The sequence below is a fragment of the Melozone crissalis genome, unplaced genomic scaffold (assembly GCF_028551555.1).
Source record: "Melozone crissalis strain CALT ecotype California unplaced genomic scaffold, PUWL_Pcris_2 ptg000016l_1, whole genome shotgun sequence".
NCBI lineage: Eukaryota > Metazoa > Chordata > Aves > Passeriformes > Passerellidae > Melozone > Melozone crissalis.
The window spans coordinates 50,163,321-50,188,334 of record NW_026535794.1 but is presented as its reverse complement, the minus strand read 5'-3'; the positions used below and the strand labels follow the sequence as shown (position 1 = coordinate 50,188,334).

At 40.0% G+C, this 25,014-nt stretch overlaps 1 protein-coding gene across 1 annotated transcript in view; it reads left to right on the top strand.

Moving 5' to 3' along the window:
- The first annotated feature begins 7,896 nt into the window (after positions 1 to 7,896).
- FBXL2 (F-box and leucine rich repeat protein 2) overlaps positions 7,897 to 25,014 on the top strand; it is a 50,177-nt gene continuing 33,059 nt past the window's right edge. Inside the window, exons 1-2 of the mRNA XM_054273361.1 lie at positions 7,897 to 7,993; positions 21,695 to 21,756. Of these exons, the coding sequence (XP_054129336.1) occupies positions 7,991 to 7,993; positions 21,695 to 21,756 (65 nt within the window). The 5' untranslated portion in view covers positions 7,897 to 7,990. The remainder of the gene's footprint in view (positions 7,994 to 21,694; positions 21,757 to 25,014) is intronic.

Here is a 25,014-nt window from a genome sequence, read left to right as displayed (position 1 = left end):
GTCAGACAGGATGACTGCCTGAGATCCCCTCCAAGCTGAATTACTCTGTGATTCTGTAATACTAAATCATTATGTGTGCTGTTCAGAAAAACAGCTGCTGGAAAAGGACACTTTAGTTAACCTCCTATGTGTTGATTTTACCCTGTCTGACATTCTGCACTCGGAAGAATGCTGGGTTGCACTCTGAAGAATTTTCAGAATAGTCCAAAACCATGCCTTTCTTCCTGATTAATAACCTCTATAGAGATGACTCTTGGGAAATGTAGAGATTTCTGGTGTTTCCATTTGACTTTTTTTCTTCCAACACCCTATCTCCCAAATCCCCACCTCAACCCTGTTCTGCTGCTGTAGTCTGCAAATGCCAGGAATACAGCAGAAGGATGACCACGGATAATTCCAGTGCAACCACATAAAATCAGAGGGAAAACATCAGGAAGAAATAATAACGCTGCAGAATGTTATAAAATAATTTCCAAGCCAAGTCATTTAATTGGTATGTAAAAATCTTTTTTTCTACCTTCCTTGCATAAGATGACCTTGTTCACCGCCACTTTAGGATTGATACCTTTTCTCAGAACAGAAGATTGCACTACAAAAAGTCACACTATACATTATTGGTATTAATAGCTTAACATCAAACTCACACTTTTAACAATGATAACTCTCTGCCTGAAATCTGCTATTGCTTCACCCTGCTGCCACCACTCCTCTGCAAAACATCTGGTTTTCATCCATCCTCACTCTCCTCCAAATTCTGACTCTTCTCCCCACAGTTTCAGAGATCCCAAGCCTGCTCATTTTCTGTCTGCTTCCTGCCTTCCTTGTTAGCCAGACTGTGACTGGCAGGAAGGGGAAGCATGTACGGTCAATCAGTCTGCTGCAGAAAACACATGCAAGAGATGCAACAAATGCACAGGCTTTGTAAAAATCCTATAGATGAACAACACAGGAGGTAAGGCACGTTCCAGCAAGTGACCTTAAATAACACATTAATTGGCATAAGAAAGGAGACATTGCAGTTGGATGTGAGACCTGGCATCCAACTTGTGTGTTGTCTGCAGATGTCACTTACATTTCCACAGAGGCAGGGGATGTTCAGGCTCTGCAAGGAACAACTCAGGGAACATCTGTTTACTTCCTCCCATGGAGCCATCGGACATCACACCCGTGTCAGATGGGACCAACAGTGATTATTGAAGGGATCAGGGTCCCTCCACACACGAGGTAAATGCTTTTCTACCACTTAGCACTGGATGTAAAATGTACATGGACTTCCAAGGAAATCCTAAATCATGCCAAACCTTGACCTACTGATGTCTGTCATTTCTCCAACGGACTTCCTGAAATTGGGATCTTTACCCCAGAGTGATTATTTGTTCCATTCTGTATCTCTGAAATGTTTTCTCTGTATGAGGCACACTGTGGCTGTTATTTGATGTAATTCTGGAAAATCTCTATTCCTGCAAAGATCTTGTCCTTCAGAAAACTAAATCAGCATCATAAATTTTTGTTTTCCAAATAAAGTACAATCAAAAGAAAATAAAAGGGAATTGCAGAGTATGAATTCCTGAACTATCTTCATGAATGCCAGTAGAATTAGAATGCAGATTAATTTAATTCTGTGACTGTTGAGGAAAGAAACAGCTACATTTTGTATTTTTCTGGTGTGCCTTTATTTTTCTGGCAGTGAAGGGACACAAAAATATATTCTGTACATAGATCCCTATATTTTCTAAATAACATATTCAATGTGAAGTAAGTGTGATTCATCCTTCATAATTTATTATTCTGTTCATGAATGTGCTTATTACAACAGACAGTTGCAGCGTTGCTGTTAGGATTTTGTCACCATTTCATGCAAATCAAACTGAAAGCTATTTTTATCTCTTATGTATCCAATATTTAAGAGATATCTCCTACATAAAAATGTAGAAATTATGGAAATTCTTTAGAAATATGGTCTTGGCCTATATTTTGCATGTTCTTCGATATTATTGCACGCTTTTTTGGATATGTTACAAAATTTCCAATCAACCATTAGTAATAGGTTTAGCAGTTGTTTCAACCTCCCTCAAAACCCTCGTTCTCATTTTTATTCCACAGAAGGCAATTTGGGGATCCATCTGCAAAGACTTGCTATCCAAAGCAGTGCTTGCTGCCATTGATAGTCCCTGAGAAATCAAAGTACAAGTAATTTACCCAGTAATGGGAGTCTGGAGGACTGGAGATGAGGTTGCAAATGTTCATTTAATTTTGGGAAGACATTCAGGCAGGCCATGTTTCACGCTAGAAGTGTACACACCATGTTCAGTAATGCCTTCCTTCTAGTTCTAACCCTGCCTCTGCCCAGCTGTGTGACATTGAACAGGGGTCATACCAGGCCATGCTGCAGTTTATCTTAATTTAGAACAGAAACAAAAACTATTCCTGGGCATTTGGGAACAAAATGCTCCATCGGATAATTTGAGAACTAACAGTGCCAATGACACAAGTACATTGAAATTTTCAGTGGAAATGTACCCTTCTGAAAATCCATTAAGAGAAAAAAAATTTTTAAATCTTACCCTACATATAGTTTCTATATGGACATCTAAATGGGCATCCCATTTGTGACTCCCACTGTTTCTGTATACAGTGGTCCCACCCAGGGGCCCATAACCCTAAACACTAAACATCCTGACAGCATTAATATTTATGCTTCACTTTGTACATATATTTGTGTTTGCATCTTGAGGCATGTAATTCCAGGCTCCCTATACAGTCAACAGGGAGCACATGGATTCTTTACTTCTCACAGGTCATTATAAAGACAATATGCTCTTCTAGCCTAAGCAGCTAATTTTGATGCTTAAAACTCAGCTGTGTCCAAAACTGTGCATTGAAGCAACTGAATGCCAACAAAAGAAAAACCTCAGGCATGGAGTTCAAACTGGCAATTTGGGAAAGCATCATTACCAAAAGGAGCAATAACTATATAAGTTAGGTATCTTTGCTATCTCTTCATGTGTGCTCTTTACTGCGCTCCAACCTTTTGCTGGTGAGCCAGATGAGAAGGTCCTCTCTGCATTTAAGTCCAATTCAAAGAGTCTAGGGTTTCACAATGTTTCCTTTTCAAAGAACCAAGCACATTCTTAAAATTTAAGGAATCTCAAATAAGAACTATACGATACTGGAAATGCCAGAGGCATAAAATATCTCTTCTGTTAAAGCAACAGAATGTTTTCAAAGTTTAGAGAAAATAGATACTCTGCATAGACATTTGACCACAATAATTTTCATTCTTCATTTAAAATTCTAGTATTTTTCTCCTCCTTTGCTTTTATTTAATAAAATTCCATTCAGGTTTCTACCTCCCAAGATAAAACAGATGCAAGGATTTTTAGTTTAGGTGACCAACAACTAACTACATTAAAAGGGTTTTATTTCACAGTTGCAAACTAACATTATTGGAAAATTCCAATATATTATTTACAGCATAGAATGGGTTTATCAAACATAATTTTCAAACAGCTGAATTGTTGGAAGCTATGACACACATAATCTAAATTCAAATGTTAGGTCTGCTAAATGTTATGAATAATTTGAGTGTAACAAGCTGAGAATTTTTTTCTGGTACTTTTATGCAAATAAATATACATATATTCCCCCAAAATGCAAAGCTTGAGAAAGAAAGGCTTTGTAAAGCATCTTTAAGAGTTCACATTTGTATTCTTTAGTAAGTGGCTTATAAATGTCTTTAAATTAAAAAGATTTAAAAAACCAAAAAGCACTGCAGCACAGTGTATAAACAAAGGGTTTTATTGTACTTTGCAAAGGGTATCCTATTCCATCACTGCTTCTGCCAGCCCGATATATTCACATGACTGCAACAAATGGGAACTAATTCAAAGGAGTACTAAACAGTAAGTTTTATTGGCATTTATTATAACACAGACAGAACATTAGGACATGCAGTAAAATACCACTCTGCTTGTGAACCTAAGCTTTATTTTTATTTGCAACCACACAAATCTTACAACAGTGACTTTTTATACCCCTAATTTTGCTTCATTTTTTAAAACATAGCTCCAAGCCAACTATGCTAGGCTACTGGGGAAACCATACATGGTCAAAGTGCTACCAAATGTCTGTACCCTCTGTGCTGTTGACAGACATATGCAACAGCAGCTAAACATATGTACTGTGTCCTTCTCTGGAACCCAAGTTACCTTTCCAAACTTTTATCAGACTAGTTCTCCCAAACAAATATTTTCTAAGGGCAAATGTGATAGAAATTTCAACACCTCTTACTTAAACTGGAAATTAAATTAAAAACACCCAAGCAGAGATCCTTCTGCATGGCAAGTGAACGTGTGCTCTGAAAGGCAATTTAAATATACCATATTAGATGAAGTACATAGTGAGAAAAGTCTGGAGCTGGATATGGGGGAACCCTCTGGTTTTGTGCTTACTGAATTATATCAGTAGGTGAGGGTAACCAATCACACAGACACTTACAGGACTGATGCCATGGCTTATCAAAGTCTCTCACACAGATGATAATTGTCAAACTTTGCCAGCTCATTATTATTATTTGAGAGACTGTGGTAAAGTTCAAAGACTTTGTCTGGCTGAATTTTTGTTCTTTTTTTGCATAAAGTAATTTTCTGCTGCAGAGATTCACTAACACAAAACTGAGTCTAAAAACACCACTTTGAATTTTTCTAGAACAATGAGAACACAAAAGAAGGACCAACCTTGACCTATCAAACCTAGGAAAAATGGCTGTTATGGGAAATGTCTCAAACACAAAGCTTTCACACATCATCTATCTGTGCCTGAAAATACTGCCTGGCTGACATTCAGAAGGTTTCCTGTAAGTCCTGTAAGTAAGAAAGCACAGGTTACTCATGACCTTGTCCAGCCACGTGCTGAAAATCTCCAACATCGGAGACAACACTGTCTGTGTGATCCCTGGTTTAGAGCACAGCCACTCTTACTGCCACAAACCTTCTTATATCCAGTTGAATTTCCCTTTCTGCAACATGTGACCATTATCTCAGTCTTTCACAGGACAGTCTGGCTTCATCTTCTTTATAACCCCCATTTCAGGTAGTGGAAGTTTGCAATTAGATCCCTCATGGATTCTTGTCTAGATTAAATGAACACCAGGTCTCCTCTTGCTTGGCACAGTCTGCAGCCCCCAAAACCTGTAGTGTTCTTACACGTGATTCTGCCCATTTTGTCAACACCTCTCTGATGATGAGGATCCAGAGGTGCTCACAGCACTTCAGATGCAGTCTCATGGGTGTTGAATAGATGGATGCAATCACTTCTCTCAGCCTCCAAGCTACTCCCTTCCTAGTGCAGTTTTTTAATGCAGAGCTCATTTCTGATTCATGTTCTGCTCATTGTCCACCAGAGATGGACAGAGCTGCCCCAGCCTGTGCTCTTGCAGAGGGATACCTCATCACAGATGCAGGATTTGGCATTTGCCTTTGCTCAGTGTCCTGAGATTCCCATCAGCATTTGAGGTTACCATTTTTGCAGCTTGCAAAGGCCCCTCTGAGTGGTTGCCCTGCCTGGCAGCAATGACACACTTCTCATGATCCAGGGCTGAGGTGGCTGAGGATGCACCGTGCCACTTTGTCAGAGCTGGCAGGAATGACTTAAATGCAGAAAACTGGCAAGGAGGACTGTAAATTGACGTTGCAGCTGGGAATAACTCTTGATGAGCCTGAGTGAACAGCAGCCAAGTGATCCTCTAGCATGGATCGAGTTTAATGGTGCCCATGTCTCTGCTTGGGTACCTCTGCCCAGCTGCTGCATTGGGGATCTCCTAGATAATGAGAAAGAAATTTACTCTTAAATTCAAAACTCTTATATAAACTCTTTTCTAGCTATGAGATTGTGGCTGTCCCAGCTGATGGACCTTTTCATCTAGCAGGGGTTTTTTGATTAAAATTTTTTTGAATTTTCAGGTGATACCACAATATGGACAAAAGGAGTCCAAAATGTCAGTAGTGTGGTGCTATAACACCACTAGTTGGTCCAGACCCAAAAGGCTGGATTTCTGTCTCTCACATCCTAAATATATCCATAGGTGGCAAATGTATGGCTGTCTTTTCCTTCTTGCGGGATGAAACAAGACACCTTTTTTCATATAGTCTTTTTTAATACATAAAATATTGATTCAAATCTATTTTGCAACAATTTGCTCCTTCTGACAGTTTTCAATCAAATGAGAACTGATTGAGGCAATGGAGAGCCTGCTCACACGTTTGCCTCCTGTCTTGCATCTCTTGCAAAAACACATCCAAATTTAGCTAATTATACTGGATTCCTCATCATCAAAGATGGTGGATGTTTTGTAATGCCCCTTCTTCTTGCAAAATAAGATCATTTTTTTCCTTCAGGTTGCTGCAACTATAATTGATTCTAATTCCCTAGATTTCTTTATTTTTACTGTTGTGATAGGGAAATTTGTCCCTATCCTTACAATACAGCCCAGACATTTGCCATATGAAATAAAATTTTAAAAAAAAGTATCATGGGGCAGTAATCTTTTCCTTTTTCTAAATGTGAATCAATAGAATTTAGAAACTGCTAGTCTGGGCCTTCTGCAATTCAGCTGAACATGTCTAAATTGTTTATACATATTTCACATTTTTGAGGCTTTCTTCCCTACTATACAAACCAGATCAGCTGTACCAACCAGGTCATTCTCCAAAATCTGGAGAGTAGAAGACAGCAGATTCAAAGATGTGCCAACAAATGATATGTGCATGTACCAACTATTTCCGTGCGGGTTCTGAGAAAGGACACTTTCATAAGAAACCGTTTTTTACTGCTAATCAAACCAGAATGTTTCATTCCTTAAAGGAATGAATGCAGCCGGTTCCAAAGAGCAAACTCTTGTTCCTCTGCAACAACTACTTATGATTCTTAGAAACCTGAAGGACTGAATCAACAGAAAACAATACCTGCTGGGGCAATTTTTTCCTCACGATTTTTCCCATCTCCTCACTTTTGCATGGGGTATTGTGACTGCTGAACAGATGTGACCCATAAGCACGCTACTAACAATGTTGTGTTTGGCTTTGACAGTGGTTTTACGCAGAGAGTGTTTGCAGAAGCAAGCCGTGCTCTTACTGACAGCACGCATTGCCTGAAAACTCTTGGCTGGCTGACAGGCCAGCTTTTGTGGATTTTTCCGTAGGATTTAGGATGTTATCGCACCCCGGTCATCTACAGCCGTGGTTGCAAGTTGCAGCCCTCCACGGTGGCATCTCGGGCTGAACTTTTCATCACTCTCCATGACTACCTGGGGGGAGGTTGTACCCAGGTGGGAGCTGGCCCCTTCTACCTCCTTGCAGTGAGACAACCAGGTGTCATGGCCTGAAGCTGAGACCAGGGAGATTCAGACTAGACATTAGAAAATAAAAAATTCACTCTTAGTGTGGTCAGGCATCGGAATAGGCTGCACAGGGAGGTGGTGGAGTCCCCATCCCTGGAGGTGTCTAAGAGGTGTCTGGATCTGGGTGATGTGGTTTAGCGGTTTAGAGGTTCCAGTGGTAGCGCTGGGTTGATGGTTGGACCTTATGATCTTTAAGGTCCCTTCCAGCCTTGACGATTCCACGATTCGGTGTCTCCAGTGTGTCTCCAGGAGATCACGGTGCCCAATACAAATCCGGGCTGCAGACGGGCGGCGCAGGGCGCAGCCACACCGGGCAGCGCCGGCAGCACCCCGCAGAGTCCCGGAACGGAGGGCGGGCAGCGCCCTGGCCCCTCCGCCGCCCTCAGGGCCGCTCCCTCGGGGCCGCCAGCGCCTTCCCCCGGGAGGCGGCGCGGGGCGGGCCGGCCTCACGGCGCAGGGGCGGTGCCGGTCACGCGGGCGCGCGCCGGCCCCGCCCCGGCTCCGGCGGCAGCGGCGGCGGCGGGGGCACCTGGCGCCCTCCTCGGGGCTCCTCGTCGCCGGGACAACCGGGATCGCCGCCGCCGCGCCTCTGCCATGGTGAGGAGCCCGCGGCACGGCCCCGCCGCAGTGGGCTGGCCCGGCCCGGCCGCCCGGGGCGGGCAGCGAGTGCCGGCCGGGCCGTGCGGAGCGGCCCCGGGGCCGGGCGGCTCAGCCCGAGGCGAGGGTGGCGGGCGGGGGAGCGCGGGGCGCGGATGCGGCGCTGGGCGTGCGGCCCGGCGCGGGCTGCGCCCACCCGCGCTGTAGACGAAGAGAGAGTGTCTGTCTGTCCCTCTGTCTGTCTGCCCCTCTGTCTGCGTGCCTGTCCAGAGCAGGTGGGGCCGCGCTGCCCCTCGCTGTGGCACATGCCTGCGTGTCTGGGGCGAGGTGTGACGGGCGCCTTGCCGCCTCCTCCTCCTCCTCCTCCTCCTCCCGTGTAGCGCCGGAGCAGCCATGGTAGGGCTCTGCCTGGCGTGTGACGCGAGTCAGGTGTGTTGTCCGCCTGGATAACACAGGAGGGATGGTGTGTTTACATGGTGTGTTTATATGGGTGTGTAGGGCGGCCGGGCAATGATGGAGGTGTGTCGTGCCCCTTATAAAGTCGAGAGGAAAAGCCAGGGCGTGTGTCGGTGCGCAGGGCAGGGATGGGGTATCACCGTGGGGATGCGCGGGATGCTGGGTTTGGGCGCTGTGCTGTATCCGTATGCATGTGCCGTGAGTCAGGGTGTGGCCTGCGATGTGTGCACATAGCAGATACACAATGAGCGTAATGCTGTGCCTCTGTGTGTATCTGCTGTGATTTGGGCTCCAGGTATGGTGTGTTTGTGTTGTAGCAGAGATGTGACATTGTGTGCAGGGCCGTGACATGGCACCGTATGTATGTACCGTGTCTGCCCGCTGCTGTCTGGTACGGGCTTGTTCCTGTGTGTATATATAGTGAATATTGGGTGTGGCATAATCTGTGGATATTTTTAAAGGCACGTATGCTATGGGTGGGGCAAGGATTATCCGTAGTCCTGGGCATACGTAGCAGATACAGGGTATGGCATTTGTGTGTACAGAGCAGCAGTGGCTTGGGTGTGTGAGCGTGCGTGGCTGTGATGTTGTGATGTGTGTGCACGGATGCATTTATTGCGTTTATAATAGATTTATGGGGTGAGTGTGGCGGGCACAAGGTTTGTTTCACCTGTATGTGGGGACAGCAGGACACGGAGCACAGGTGTGAGGAGGGTTGCAGTGGGGAGGAAGAGCGGCTGTGGTTTGCTCTGTGGGGATGTGACACGAGTGGCAGGGCACAGATGCATCAGATGGTTGTGAAAGGAAGATGACAAGGCACGTAAGGGGGAGAGTGTAGGGACAGGCACAGCATGTTTGGGAAGATGATTGGTTTGAGCCCTGTTTTCAATTACAACTTAATTGTCTGCTGCCTTAGTGCTTCACAGTGATAGTTACAACAGTAGATGCAGCAGGAAGGCACAGTTGCTGGCCTTTCCCACATGAGGAAGTACACAGTGTTTTAAGGCAGTCACTTCATGTCTGTATTTCCGTGTGTGTAGTGCTAGTAGGTTTTCTGGATCAGGTTCTGGGGAAGCAGAGGGAGCGCTCAGCCTCACAAAGGGAAGAACTGTATTCCCGTGGTGTTGCAACTTTTTGTCCTTTACATGAAGGCTTGTTCATGCACTCTCTCTTTCTTCCCCTGCACATTGCCTTCTGTTCCTTCCCAATTTTAGCCTGCATGTTCTGAACCCAAACAAAGCAACCTTGAAAACTAAAATGTGAGGTGGAATAAAAATATGGATAGACTGTGCGTGATTGCAGTATTCTTCTGTGTAGAATCAGTTTGGATTTGCTTTGCAAAGGTCTTAGGATGTATCTGTTGCTACAAGGAGGAGTAAACCTCCATGAATGAGGCTGTGGATGGCGTAGCATGGTGGAGTGATTGTGATGTGACTCAGTGACATGTTCTTCATATTTATATTCCATCAGAGAAGATGTACTATCTTAAGTCAGTTCAAGAAAATTGATTTCTCTCATCTTCTAAATTTAAGATAGATTACAGACTCAAAAACAACTAACCAAATGTTTGTAAACTGAACCAGGGGGGGCTCGGGTTGGACATACGGTAAAATTTCTTCACTGGAAGAGTTGTTAAGCATTGGAATGCTTAACATGCATGGAGGTGTTCAGGAAATTACTGTGGCACTTAGAGCTATGGTTTCATTGACCATGTGGAGGTATTCGGACAGAGGCTGGACTCAATCTTGGAGATATTTTTCATTCTTAATGATTCTATTATTCTATAAATAAATATTTTCCGTTCACCAAATTCCAGGCATGGAGATTTTCTTTGTGGTCCATTTTGACATTCCCAATGAGATACCTTTAGCAGTCTAAACTCAGCAGACATACTGCAAAGCAGCATTGGTGCTGTAATTGCACAGGGGAGATCTCAGAAATTGTACCATCTGCTCTGCAGATTCTTGTATTGGGCAGCTTCTTAGTTGCACTTGACAGCTGTTAAGCTGGTAACCACCATTTTTGGTATTATTTTAAAAATTTTCAAGTATTTTATTCAATGCATGCTTGTAATTCGAATTTTCCTGTCTTACAGGGTTAATCCTATTCAAATTGTTCTTTCCTTCTTAATTCTTCATAGCTTCATAGAATTAATTTTGAGCAATTAACACCAGACCTTTCAGTACAGGGAATATCAATGTTCCTAAAAATCAGAAGGACTATTAGCTTACTGCTTGCTTATTTTACAACAGACTGGAATATTTGGTCATCCTAGTTAAAATGAGGGATAACATGGGGCTAGCAGATGTGGAAAATTGCTAATAAAAGTCAGGTTTGCTGTGAAGCATGGCAACTATTTTTAGGTAGGTGTAGAAAAGTAGTACTAGTCTTGGCACTGGGACAATATTGATCTGAATCCCAGCAGAAGGCTACACATTGACAGTACTTCAGCTGTTTCATCATTTAGAAGTCAGAATAACTGCTTTAATTTAGTGTAAATTGTTATCAGCTGGCAATTCTGGTAGTCTTTCTACTGAATTAGAAATGCACATAAGTGGGATATGCTAAGTAGGACAAAACCAGATGAAATTGTGACACCAAGGAGTTCTCCCTCAAGCTAGTTTAGACAATAGCCACAACATCCACTTTCATTCTTTCTAATAGTCTCTTTAGGAAGGTGATCCATATTCTCCATAGAGTTCTGCTTTTCTTTTTTTTGTTTGTTTGTTTGTGGGGTTGGGTTTGTTTGGATTGGTTTGGTTTGTTTTAACCCCTCCATGTGTTTTAAGACAATGCAAGAACTGTTAAAAATTTTCATCATACTTGATGTGAATGTGATGGAGCTTGAGTCCAGCTGTTCCCCTGAGCTTCTACAAAACAACTTTCCCACTTGAACTTTTAATGCAGAGTAGGACATTCTCATTCTTTGTAAAGCTTCTGAGAATGAAGGTTGTAAACACAGAGTAAATTCTATATGGTGATAAGCAGATTTGCATTCTTAGAAATGCAGAAAAACTTATACATGAGGCATTAAAAGTGTATAATGATGAACTTAAAATTCGCCATATACTGGTATCTCTGTCAATTCCATTTTTTTTCAGGATCAATAAATGACTTGCATATCTCTCAAAGCTTAAACTAATTGTTCTTGAGACTGAAGAACAAATGGTTTGTAAAGATCAAACATTTTTCTCAGCCTAATTTTTCAAAGAAATGTGCTGTACTCTGAATATCTGAAAGTCTGTGTATATAGCGCGATTCTACAGCACTGTGTGAAACCAAGTGGATTATTTTTGTGACAAAATTAATTCTAATGCAACTGTAGTCTCTGTGAATCATTTTGGGGTGGAAACTGTCTTAGATTCTATTTCAGTATGTCTCTGTAGAGTCTCAAAGTTTCCTGACAGGTCAATAGAAAGTATCTTTCTCAGGTGTTTTGAACTTAGGCTTTTGCAACTTACCTTTGAGTGTTTGATACTTAAGGAGGGATTTTTTTATGTACCTGGTCAAGGAAAAGTAAGCACAGGATCTGTAAATGCTTAATTTTTGCTGTCTCAAATGACCTCCCTCTTATGCATCTGCCCCCATCCACCTGAACCAAAACAGAACAAAACCCATCCCAAACAAAACTACAGCATGAATTTAAATGTTTAAATGGAGTAGAATAATTTCTGTTTGGTACTGGGAAGCAATGGAAATGCAGCAATAGTTGACACAAGGGCACCTCAGCTGACAAAATCAACTACAGCCAATTTCTTGAGGGATTTCCCCTGGCTTTTTATCTTTGCATTGGAGGAGCCACTGGTGGAGGACTGGAAATTTGCCCTTTTCTGGACTTCCACATTTTTGACTGTTTGGAGCTATGAACTCCTGCTGTGTAGCCCACAAGAAAGTACTCAATATTTAGTATTGAGCTGCAGCACTCAAAATATTTACCTTAATTCTTGTTACACTCTTCTCTTTCTATTCTATTGTTTTCCTGTGTTCTCCTTGGTAGGCAGAAGGAAACAGTAAATTTGGTTTTCATTGGATTTGATTGCTGTTCAGCTGGTTACCCATTATGTTCTGTAAATTTAAATCAAGGAGACAAGGACATAATCAAATCTGCATAAATGTGAAACTCTACCAGTATGTCAAGTTTGTCAGTCGTCAGAGGTTGAAATTGAGGTCAGAGCTTCACAGAGAAAAGGCATTTCCATATCATAGCTTGACGTTACATGGTAGTTATATAAATATTAAGGGGCAAATGTCTAAGTGTGCTTGCAGATTATAGGCTATTTTCAGAACTATTTCTGAAACAAAAGTATCAAGCTAATTGTATTTCTGCAGAAATGTACATTTTCGCAAATACTGAATCTCCAGTTTCTCTTCTAAATCTCGACCTATTACCTTTCTTGAAACAGTTTGAAAAAGGTGTTTTGGAAATGCTACTATGATGCTATTTCTTTTGAAGTCAAGTGTAAGTACTGCTTGTAACCATGAAGAGGTACCTAGATTTGTCTTTTATAATTGAAAACTATTATTAATAATGCATTTAATGTATGGTAGCTTTTATTAATTATACATATATGGCATATATATGTAGCCACAAAGCAGATTTTTTTCTTGTTTCTTTCTTGTTCATTTTCTAGGGAGATTTGCCTTGCAGAGAAGATTTGCCCTTCATAGTAAAGATTTCATGCTCAGTACTAGGAAAAGCCTCAGTTCTGGCATAGTGTTTATGAGGCAGATCAAGCAGAGCTTTGAAATGGCTTTGTAGAAACTGTAGAGCCATTTCTGTAATAAGCCATACCTTTTATGTCTCAAATGTGCTTTTGAAGAGCAGTTGTGGAGGGGGAGGATTCATACTCAAAATTTCTGTTGCACAGGTGCTTAGAACAAGGGTTCTGACTGCTTCAGCCATGCAGTCAGTACTTAAGCTGTGATTTCATTTACAGTTTGAGCTGAGTGCAATAAGGAGAATCGCCTTTCTGGATATGGGATTGCGTGACTGCGGGGAGGACTCTGTCAGTTCAGATTAGAATGGTGCAAACTCCTGGGGAAAAGGACTTGCAGAAGAATCTCCCTGTGAACACTCCAGGAGGATTTCAGGTCTCTGTTGTCGTGCCATCAGCCTGTTAGCTTGTGTGCTGATATTGAAGACTGGGAATAAAACTTAGCCATATGTATGTCAATAAAAACAGCTATATGTAGAAGTGGGGATTCAGAGAAGTTTTGATAGGTATTCTCCTAAGGGCTCTGAATCTGTGATGTGGATTAAATTTGGATGGCTGAAACGACATGGCTGTCCCTAGGCAAATGTTGCTACATTGAAATGAATGGACACTTTTCTCTTGGAGTGATTTTGTTCAGGAACATATCATGTTCTGGAAGCCTTTGAGAACATGTATTTATAGCTGTTTCTACAAAATGGCGTGACACCAGCCGGATTATTTTTGTGATTACACAATTATTCATTTGAGCACACAGTCCTTGTAGATGTTGTGATGGAAAGTACCTTAGAATCTTCTCCAGTATTTTTGCTTAGAGTCTCAAAGTTACTTGGGTGGTCAAAGAAAAGAATCTTTCTCATGTGTTTCAAACTTAGGCTTTTGCAAATTCCATTTGAGACTCTGCTTGATGCTTAAAGAGGGATTTGTCATTTACCTGGTCAAGAAATAGAGAATCTGTACGATATATAATGAACATTGTGAGGGGCTACTTTGTACCCTTGTGATGGGTTACAGGCAACAACTGCTTTGTCCATCTGATTTTAATTTTCTGCCATTAACCCATTAATTAATGGGTCTATTGCTTACCAAGCCCATAAAGATGATGATGTGGGTTTCCCCATATTCCACTTCAAAGTACTTTATACATTGGACTGTTAATTAAATGCTTTATTTTAATTTAGTTTTTTTAGGAATTATGTCCAAATGCATCATCATGGACTGTTTGGAAGGATATAATCTTAAAAGACAAGTAATGGATAATTATCTGAAAAAGGAAATGTTCAGTCATTATTTTTTTTTCAGAGAAAGCAAATTGAAAGAAAGATTTGCCAATCAGTATATGACTAACAGATGATGAGGATAAAACTTCGTCAAACCTGTTTTTTCAGCTGTCTCTCTGCATATGTTTAAAGAATATACAGGGATACAATAAACAGCTTTTCCAGATTTCTTAGTGTTTATGTGGTAGTTGTTGGATTTTTTTTTTTAAATTTATTTTTCTTTCCTGATCTGAACTAGTCTCTAGTCATGGAAGATTAGGTAAGGAGTAGTTTATTTCTCTGTGTGGTTTAGGTTTGTTCTGCCGTCTCTGGTAATGGTTAGAACTAAGTGCCTTGAAAGGCAAATATGAGCTGGGTGCACCTGAATGAAGGATTAAGTCTTCCATGTAGCTCCTATCTCAGAGTAGCATAGGGAAAGCAGAGCTTGCACACCTTTTTTGCCAATAAAGTGTAATGCCTCTTTCTTTTAGTGAGGTATTGGATTGAGCATAATGTTTTCTGCCATGCTGGCTACCAAACACCAGCTACATGATAGCAAGTATTGATAAAATGCTATCTTTCAACTGAATTTTAGGCCTGCAAGTAATTAGGTCAATCACTAATCTGCAAACCATTGGATTTCCCATTTCTAACCAGCAAAAATAGGAGCTGTCCCACTGGAGTCAGAGGATTGCTGGCTCCTTGGTGGCTTAGTAGGACAGGGTGAGTCTTACATTAGGGTATGGGCATCTCAGCAGGTCAGGTTAACCTGTTAGACCTTAATACCCTGGCTGCTTGCAGGAATGAAGCTGTACTCTCTAAAAGGCTTGAACAGTGATTTCCAAATATGTTGTTGGCAATAGGTGACTGCCCCTGAGGAAAACACACAGGAAAGGGTGTTGAGAGCTGTTTGAGCAACAAACAATGGGCTGGTGTGCTCGAGGCAGCAGGAAAGACAAGCTCCAAGCACCTCCTGCTCTGCACTGAGAGGCACTCGAGTTGGAGCAACCAGAAGCCTCGAGGTAGAGTTGTGCAGCTGTGGACTTCAACTCTGAGGTTCACAAGTGACCTTGTTCTGTCACCCAGTAAGAACAGGGCCTTGGGAGCCAGGCTGATGCCCTCCAGTAAAATGTGAATGATGTGGTATGAATACCAGTGCTGGCAAAACAGGAAAGATGGCTTTTCTGGAAGAGAATCAAGCAGCAAAGTGGGCAGTGTGGCCAGCTGCCTCTGCCTGGAAGGTTTTATTATGTTAAACAGCACTTATTCTGGGGAAATTTTAAAAGCATTATGGTGCTTATAAGCGGCCTTAGGTCATTGGGAAACATTAAGGAAAAACAGAGAGATATGCTCAGGTGCATTTGATCTTCTCTGAACATCAGCCTTAACTCTTTAAGATGACCAGCACAATAAGAACAGAAGTCTCTGATGTGGGGTGTTGCTTTTGTTCAGTCAATTTGTCATCACAACATTAGAAGAGAAAATACCCCAAGGAAAGACCAGTACAAAAGATCCAGAGGGTATCTGGCAGCCAGGAGGAAGCTGTAAGGCTACTGAAGACCATGCCCTAGGCTCTAGCAGTGTGTGTCCAAAGAGAAGAAAATGTTAGCAACCACAGCAGGCCAGGAAGGCTGAATTTTAACATGCACAAAGGCATAGCCTGAGCCAGAGCAGGGTGAACAGCTGGAGCATAGGAACAAGAGCCTGGAGGGCAGACAGTATCTGTTTGTTGAAACAAAAGATTTTGCCAGTCTGTGTGTGCTGTAGACAAGCTTGGTTCAAGATGGGGTTGCATTTCAAGGTTCATTTTGTTGTAATTTTTATTGATTATCCTGAAAGCTTTACCACGGGTTCTAGTTTAGCAGCAGTCCTGTGTCATCAGCTGTTGTGTCTTCAGTATCACTTTCTTCAGTTCTGTTGGCAATGTATATCCTGTCTAACGCTCCTTTTGTTGCCTGGAGACGTTTTGCCACTTGCATGGTGTTAAATGGTTCTGCCTGTCTGATGCATTGATTGTACATTTCTGGAGGAAGCCCTAGCTAGCAGCAATTCCCTGAGCATTAGAGAATTTTATACACTTATGCTAGAGTGTAACATGGGATAATCTGAAATTTATGGTTATTTTGCCTCTTCTTCCTCCTCCATTTTTGTAGTGTATTTAAATAGAGAGCTTTTTAGGGTGCCATTCATTACTTTAGTTTGCTTGTGAGCTGCTCTGGGTAGCAAAGCCAATTTGGTGGCTTTCCTACCACTATAGCACCAGGTGCTTTCAGTACCACAGCAAAATAAAATTGCACAGGCAACAATTAGGTGTCTCAATAGAGGAGGAGGGATGTGCAGCAAGCTGCTGGGTTTTGTTTGGCAACAAAAATCTGCGTATCAAGGTACTGAATAAAACTTGAATTTTATTTTCTCAGGATTTTCCTTTAAAATTTGGTTTTACCATGCCTGTTACTGCATGGATAATACCTAGTAAAAAATTGTTCTTGCCTGTGAAAACCTGAAAGACTTGATGCTTTATACATATGGCTGTATTTACAATTTAAATAGCATGTGTGCTCTGTCAGCCATAGAAGGGATGGAAATATATGGATTTAATTCCAGCCTATTTTCTCCTTTGGTGAAAATGACCCAATGTTGGTTTTATTCCTGAATTGATAATACTTCAGCCTTGTTTTCAGTATATATGCCTTTTGCTGATGCCCTTTAGAGTCTTTCACACTTCATCTTCCCCAAACCTACTTTTGCCCATAATTCCTTTAGCATGCTACTAAGCAAGGCTATTTTTGAGAGTCTGGGTTTTTAATAACTTTTGATTTGAGAAGTTGACAGGTTGAAAGTCCTTATCTACTCTGATTTCAGTGGAAATTAGATACATAAATATCTCAGTGGAACTGAGCCATAATGGATGAGCTGCTACCAAAACTGTTTCATCTGTTAAGAAAATAGTCCTCTTCAATAGAAGACTGAATGACAACTGAAATTGCATGCTTAAAAATATATATATATAAGGACTGTCACCAAAATTAGTAGTATAACCTTATTTTGATCTTGAAATAACTCTATCAGAAAAGATTTCTTCATCCCATTAATTCTGATGAAAACAGGAGACCCTTATCACTAGCTGCTAGACCAGAAGAGATTAATGTGGTGTTTTCAATGGTGGCATGCTAAGTATGGTGTGCTAAGAAGAAATGTTCTAGGACCAGTGGCAATTAGTATGTTTAATAATATGGAAAGGGAATTCAAATGGAGAAATCATCCTTTCTGGGTTTCAGATTTACATAACCAGTGCTTTGTTTATATTATAAAGAAATTTTAAAAATGTAGTTGCTAAAGAAATTAAATGTAAGAAGCTGTCAGTTAATTTTTAAAGAAAATACTTCCTTTTTAGCTCATAACCAATCTTCCAAAAGTACAATGAAGATATTACCAAGAGAGATCAAGTTAAGAAATGGAAGAAATGGCTCAAGAGTCAAGTAATAAGGAATTACAGTTTTCTCTTGTGGATTTTGTTTTGTGTTATTTGTTCTTGCAATTCTTTTAGAATGTAGAGATCTTCTGTAACTCTTCTTGTGTTTACAGGAAATTTGAAACTGATTTTGGAGTAACATTTATTGCACATATTCAATCACATCCTTTTTCCTTGTGCACAGATTTGTGTGTATTTGGGGATTTTATACAGTTAAAACCATACTTTTGTAGAGTTTGAGATACCCTATCTTTAACACAATCAAACTTGCTACCAAATACTAAAGCAACGAGAGGAGAAATATTCTTTTTACATTCAGGGTATTCTTAATTGTTGCTTTGGGTTACTGCGTGCAAGTATTCTGAGGGCATGTCATTGTCAGCATGATCTGTAAGTAAAGAAAAAAAGGATATTTGGCAAGAATAATATTGTTACAGTGATCAGATATTTCCTTAATGGAATGCTTTTGGTGAGTTTTTTTTTTTTATAAATAGAAACAGAAAACTATAGGTTATGTATTAAAAAAATAAGTAAAAAAATAAAAATAACAATACATGAATGTACTAGGGTTCTTGCTTCAGTAATGGAAGTTTTAAATAATCAGAAACTATTCAAACAATGAATTTATTGTGATTTGCACCTTCTATCTTCTTTCTTTGCTTGCATGCATTTGAAATTATGTTACAAATGTTTATCATGAAAATGACTCCTCCATTTGTCCTGTGTCTGTTCTCTGCTAGGGGAAAACTTATTGAGGGGCCTTTAAAGCAGCCTCTCTCTTTTTCTGAGATGCAAATGCAATATGGCTCTGGAGGCTGATAAATTTTCACAGAGTAAAGGGTACTTTAAAGAGACACTTCCATTGTTCTAAATGTGCTTATTCCATAATAATAATACATTATTATATGAGAACTGCTGCTAATACATAGAAGAACACACAAAAGTTGCTGTTTGAGGGAAAACACCTTTGAATGTGTTTGTGGCCTCATCTGTGGCTGGTGTAACAGGTGTGGTACTTTGTGTGGCTGGGCAGGTCACACACGTCTTGTACTATGCAATAAAAGCTGTGCTTTTTCCAGTTTTAGCTGGGATTCCTAAATGAACCATATTGATCAAATAAGCTGTCATGTATTCAAAATAGTTTGTCCATCCAACTTTAACTTAAAAATATTCTTACATAAACATAAAGATGATAAGCTTTTTTCCTAACATTTGCTGGTTTGGTTGTGGGTTTAGCTTTTCAGCTTGGCCTTGGAGGGACAATACTTACTACAGTGCTGTGATTTGTGGCCAATTCACTTCTGTTGAGGAGTAGTTGAAAATACTATTTAACACAGAGAGCTATAATGCATGCTCAGGTCTTTACAGCAACTGGCCTCATACCTTACTAACTCAAATCCTTGCTATCCTCACACAATGAGCATATATATATACATGTAAGTGTGTATATATATATCTTTATATATATCTCCATGTTACTGTGTACTTGAAAATCTGTGGTGCAAAAAAAAGGGTAGTTAGATTTTTTTACACAGGCAAAGTGACAGCACACATGTAAACTAGTAGCACTCTGCAAAGTAGCTTTATTTAAAAATATATGCTTATGCATATATGTGTCTGCTAGATGATATAACTTTTGAGGCATTATCTGCAGCTATGGAATAATTTACATTAAAAGAGGATTTTTAGTTCTGTGATACTGAATGTTCAGATTCTCAACCAGGATTAATGAGATGTAAGTTAAATTGTCTGTTTTGTCACACACTTTGCATGCTCTCATGGAGGTGACATCCTTTTTCTGTGATTTATGTTCCTAACCTACAATGCACAGGAATATTTCCTTACTTGACTGTTTAGTGATCCTAACTTCTGTGAGGATGGCATATATGCCCCTTTTTTCTGGATGAGTTCTGCTGTAAACACAATTAGGCATACAGTGTCTTCTTTAAAACAAAAATCCCAATATATGCTATTGTTTTCAGGCCCCAAACTGCAAATTTTGAGTAGTGTATAATGTAAAAATGGCACACATGTGGATAATTCATAAACCTATGAGTTGTCAAAGTCAGAAGCATTCAACCAGTTCTAAAAATGTCATTGATGTACATGGTATATTTCAGCCTAAAGGCTGAAAGTATCAGCAGCAATGGGTATTGGATATAAAGCAGCCAGAGCAAAGCTGAGCCTATGGTCAGCCATGTGGAACTGCTTAAAGCCAACGCCTCTCCTCTGAAGGAGCTGGAATTGTCCTATTGAAATATGTGTTCATGGTTGTTTGATGCTTTGAATATCTGTAGTACCCAGTCTGTGAATAAATGTGCTGCTCCAGTTGCTGGAAAAGGAAGCTTGATTCAACTTGTCAGACCTACTGGAAGTTGACAGCTTTATTGTCTTTAGAGCTGTGGATAGCCATGCACAGAGGTAGTGGGTGAAGAAATCTGTGTCAAAATTGAAACAGTAGTATGCAGTTGAACTGAAAATCAGTCTAGGATGTACTGGAAGAGTAAAAAGGTTCTTGGCAGCAGCCAGAAGGAGGTTCAGGTTTTCAAATCTTACAATATTTTTTGGGGAGATATTTTCAAAATTCCCATATGTGTAATTTTTGCTGCCTCCCTTCCTTTATGAAGACATAACCAAGCTTATATTCAGCATTTTTTTTCTTTCTTTGCTTTTATGGACCTTTTTACTTTTTTCATTTTTTTTAAACAAGCAAAGCAAATAGTTTCCAAGTATTCAATGTGTGTGGATAGTAGGATGAGCAACAATATCCTGATATCAAGAACAGCATATGCTTAATAAAGGGAGAAGATTTCTTCCAGTTGTTTTAATGTTTTGTGTGATTTTCATGTTTACCTTTTAGTGTTCAGAAAACTCATCTGGTTTGGATCCTTCTTCCTAGTTTTTGTTTCTGGTATTATGGACAACAAATGAACTCCCTAAAGCTCTTCTCTTTACACAGGAAATGATTGCTTGTGACTTTGACATCTTCCAGTTTTGCTATGGTTCCTTAAATTCCATTTCACCTTCTGTTTTGTTTAGTGTTTGTGTTCCTGTGGTAAAATTTCTCAAACTTAAATATTTAGACTAAGTTGTAAATCTGGTCAGCATCTTTGTTTTAGCCTTTCTATTTAGCTGTTGACTATATAACTTTAGTATTGCCTGCTTTTTTCCTTGGGTGTTTTCTTTTAGTCTCTTTTTTTTTTTTCCCTCTTAGGATAAGTATTAATTATATAAAGTTTGGGTGAGAGGTATTTTCAATTTTCCATGTAGCATTTTTTGATCTGCTTACTTTGCTTACATAGCAGTTGCTGTCCTATCCGTGGCACTAAATTCTTTAAATGTACAGATATTTATATTTTATCCATATTCACATGCCTGGGCCAAAGTATTTACACTGTAGAAGGTGAAAGGAGGGACCTGAATAACTGGGAAGTGTCCAGGGTTTTTTTTGTAATGGGACAGTTTTAGGACTGTGCAACCACTGTGTGTTTGTACCTGTCTTGCTTGAAGTTTCCCTACTGCTTGAAATACTTCTTTGTGCAGTGTAAGTGTGCTTGCTTCGTAATTATTAGCTTGCTCCACAATTTCTGTGGGGTTAAATTAGCACTAGGGAAGAGCAGGTGTATATGGGGGTGTGGCTTTGTTCTGTACATTGAAATAATTGTATAGTATTGACATGTTGAAAACTTGATATTAACAGTAATTGAAGACAATTAAGCACCTAAGTAGAAGGTGAATAGCCTCTTCAAAAGATGTTTTTCTTGTTGGTTTTAAAAATAGTGTTTTTTCTTTCTGTTTCTAGGTTTTCTCAAATAATGATGAAGCCCTTATTAACAAAAAACTACCCAAAGAACTTCTGTTAAGGTAATTGTACATAACATTTTAAGGAGTAAAAACCTGAGGATTGTATGTTGCTTTTGGGTTTTACAAGCTATCAAGTGCTATTCATTCTTTCTTACATCCTCTTGAAATAAATAACACACCTGATTTAGTTCTTGGAATTCTTGACCTTGTTACCTTGATTTGTTTTAATGTGTTCAAGTTATACTGTACCATGGAAGATGTAATTTAGTTGTGATTTTTGACTTGCATGTCAGAAGCAGAAGTGAAATAAAATGTCCATAAAACTTTGGTGTACCAAGTAGTCAGCTGTTCCAGACTCTCAATGTTTTACATCTGTCTGAAGAACCTAATTCTCTAACGTAGTTCACACTCTTTGTGCCATGAACTTTATTATAACAAAATAAAATGAAAATTCAATGGCAGAGCTTCCAAAAAAGTCATTGCTCTATCTAAATAATAAAGTGAAAAGCTCTATCTATTACCATTACTGCCAGTCTGTGTTGTATAAGGTAGAACCAACAGAGGGATCTTTCTTACTGTAGTCATTGGGTTACTCATAAATTTTATCAGCTTGCTGGTATGTGAATAGATCATCTTTGCAAAAGTTGCCTTGAAGACCAAGATCAGTAAGTTCAGCCCATGACTGGTGGATGTCTTCATGCTCTCATATGGTTGAAAGTTGATTTCATGCATAGAATAAACCAACTGCCAAATGTGGAGCTATTGCTTGGATGGATGTGGCCACTGCAGAGCTGGAACTGAACCAGGTCAGCAACGTCTTCTGTACCTACAGAGGGGATTTGTTACAGGCTAATCCTTAAGGTGAAAGAAAAAAAAGAAAAAATATTTGGTTAGGATGGTGCAATTACAGTTTTTAGTAGTGGTGTTATTAAAATTGAGCTGATGATTTTTTTTCCTAATATACTGAAGAGATGTTTGGGTCAGCTTGTGTGTATGTCGCTGCTTTAGTCTGATTTGGAGTGGAAGAATGTCTCAATGGTATTTTGCATCTTGCACTCAAAGAAAATGCTCCTAAAATCATTGTGACTATCACAATGCTCTCACAATGATATTTAAAAAGCAGACTGTTGTTAAAGGAATTGAATTTTAAAAGGCTTTTCGTTTTTGTTGAGATATATTCCATGTGGTGGCAGACTGTAGACTCTTGGAACTGTTTAGAAAATGTGATTAAAAGAGACAGTCACTTAAGGATGCCCTGAACAGGAATTCTCATACCTTTTGTTTTGTTGAACTCAATGTCACACATGAGCCACAAGATAAAAGTCAATGTAGGATGCTGCCTCCTTAGCTAAAAATCATGATCTGCAAGCCCTTCTTTTCAAGCATTAGGACTCCCCAGTATTTATGCAAATTACTATCCTTTTCACTGTTATGGATGCTAAGTATTTTGTAATTGTAATTGACTATAATTTGTTTATATGGTTTAAGTAGTGAAAAGTATCATGCACTGAGATAGTAAGAATCTCTTTTGGAGCATCTTTCCTAAGAGAGAGGCTGAAGGAGTTGGGCCTGTTCAGCATCAAGAAGAGATGACTGAGAGGAGCCCTCATCAATGTTTATCTGTACCTGAAAGGAGGATGCCAAGAGGATGGAGCCAGGTGCTTCTCAGTGGTGCCTAGCAATAGAACAAGAGGCAACAGGTATAAACTGGGACACAGGAAGTTCCACTTCAATGTGAGGAAGAACTTCTTTACTGTGTGGGTGGCCGTGCACTGGGACAGATTGCCCAGAGAGATGCTGGAGTCTCCCTCAATGGGGATATTCAAGAACCGTCTGAATGCAATCCTGTACCATGTGCTCCAGGATGACCCTGCTTGAACAAGGAGGTTGAACTGCATGACCCTCTGTGTTCCTTTTTAACCTGACCCATTCTGTGATTCTCTGATTTTAAAGAATTCAGCAGGAATAAAATCCAAACAAACAAGTCCAAGTAATTAGATTCTGCCAGCGGCTTAGCTGTTTGTTCTTATATTCAAGTTAGCTTTGTACAAAGCAACTTGAGGCTTATCTTGGATTTGAGGAAGTGGTGCAGCTAATCCCTGCCAGTACACTGTTACAGCAGTGTCTAAAGAAGCCTTTTGCATGGTTGAAAGGCTTTGTGGGGCTGGAACAAGAACATAAAATATCCCAGGCCAAGCATACACGGAACTGATTCAGCCAACCATCTATTTTTTGTGCATGAACGTCCTTTTTGCAATTGCATGGTGATTTACTAAAGTAGTGTTGCAGATGTAGCTGGAAGAGTTGATGATTTGAGAAACTGAACTGGGACTGTCAGCTTTCTCCATAAAGAACATGATGATCTCATGGGTCTGCTCTGCCAGAGAGAAAGAAAGTGCATGTTTCATTATACCCACAAGACTGCTGATCACCAGAGTTTTGAAATGGAATGGAAGGAGAAGTGTGAGAGAGGTGCTCTGTAAATCTCCTTTTGAAATTGTACTGCTGCAGGGACAAACTCATAAGGCCAATGGCAGAGCATGTCAGAGAGAGGGACATGCATCTATGCATCTCATCCCTGCAGGATGTGGATATCTAAGGAAGTTTCAGGGCACAGACCTGCCTGTCTAAAGCTTTATCAGTGGAGAATTTGTTTTATGAGCCTTCACCTAAAGGCTGTTGTAAGCCTGAGTCTGAATGATTTTGGACTCCTGAAACACTATCTGTTCATGCTGCAACATGCTTTAAAATTGCCTTGCCCTATGGCAAGACAATGACAGGAGAGCTTAAATATTGCTGCACTGGGTGTAATTAATATTCTAATTGTTTTTCCTTTATTAGCTCTGCAGTCTACCTTTTAATTAAAAGGAGAGTAAACCAGTTGAAGTGGAAACATTTTGCTCAGAGAGCTGGAACTGAACAGTAAATACCACTGAAAGTGTTATCAAATGTACTTAGTTTGCTTCTTGCTTGTATCAGATATGTATGAAAGCTGTTAGCATTACAGCCCACTTTTAAAAAACCCTATTGGACTAATGGAAAAAATGTGATTAATATCTTGTTACAAATACTGGAAATTAAATGTAAACACAATTTCTTCTATTTCCAGAATTGGTCTTGTTCTCATTTGCATGAAGTATTTAAATTTATGTAATCTGGCTATAACAAGCAGTCAGTCCCATTTTTTCCTCTAAAATTGAAAAACTTTTTCCTGATGGTAGACTTAAAAAATAAAACCACTTTGAAATTTATTCACAGAATAGAGTTGCTACACTTGCATACTCTAAAGTTGAACAAAGTTATCGCTTGGTCTTTTAC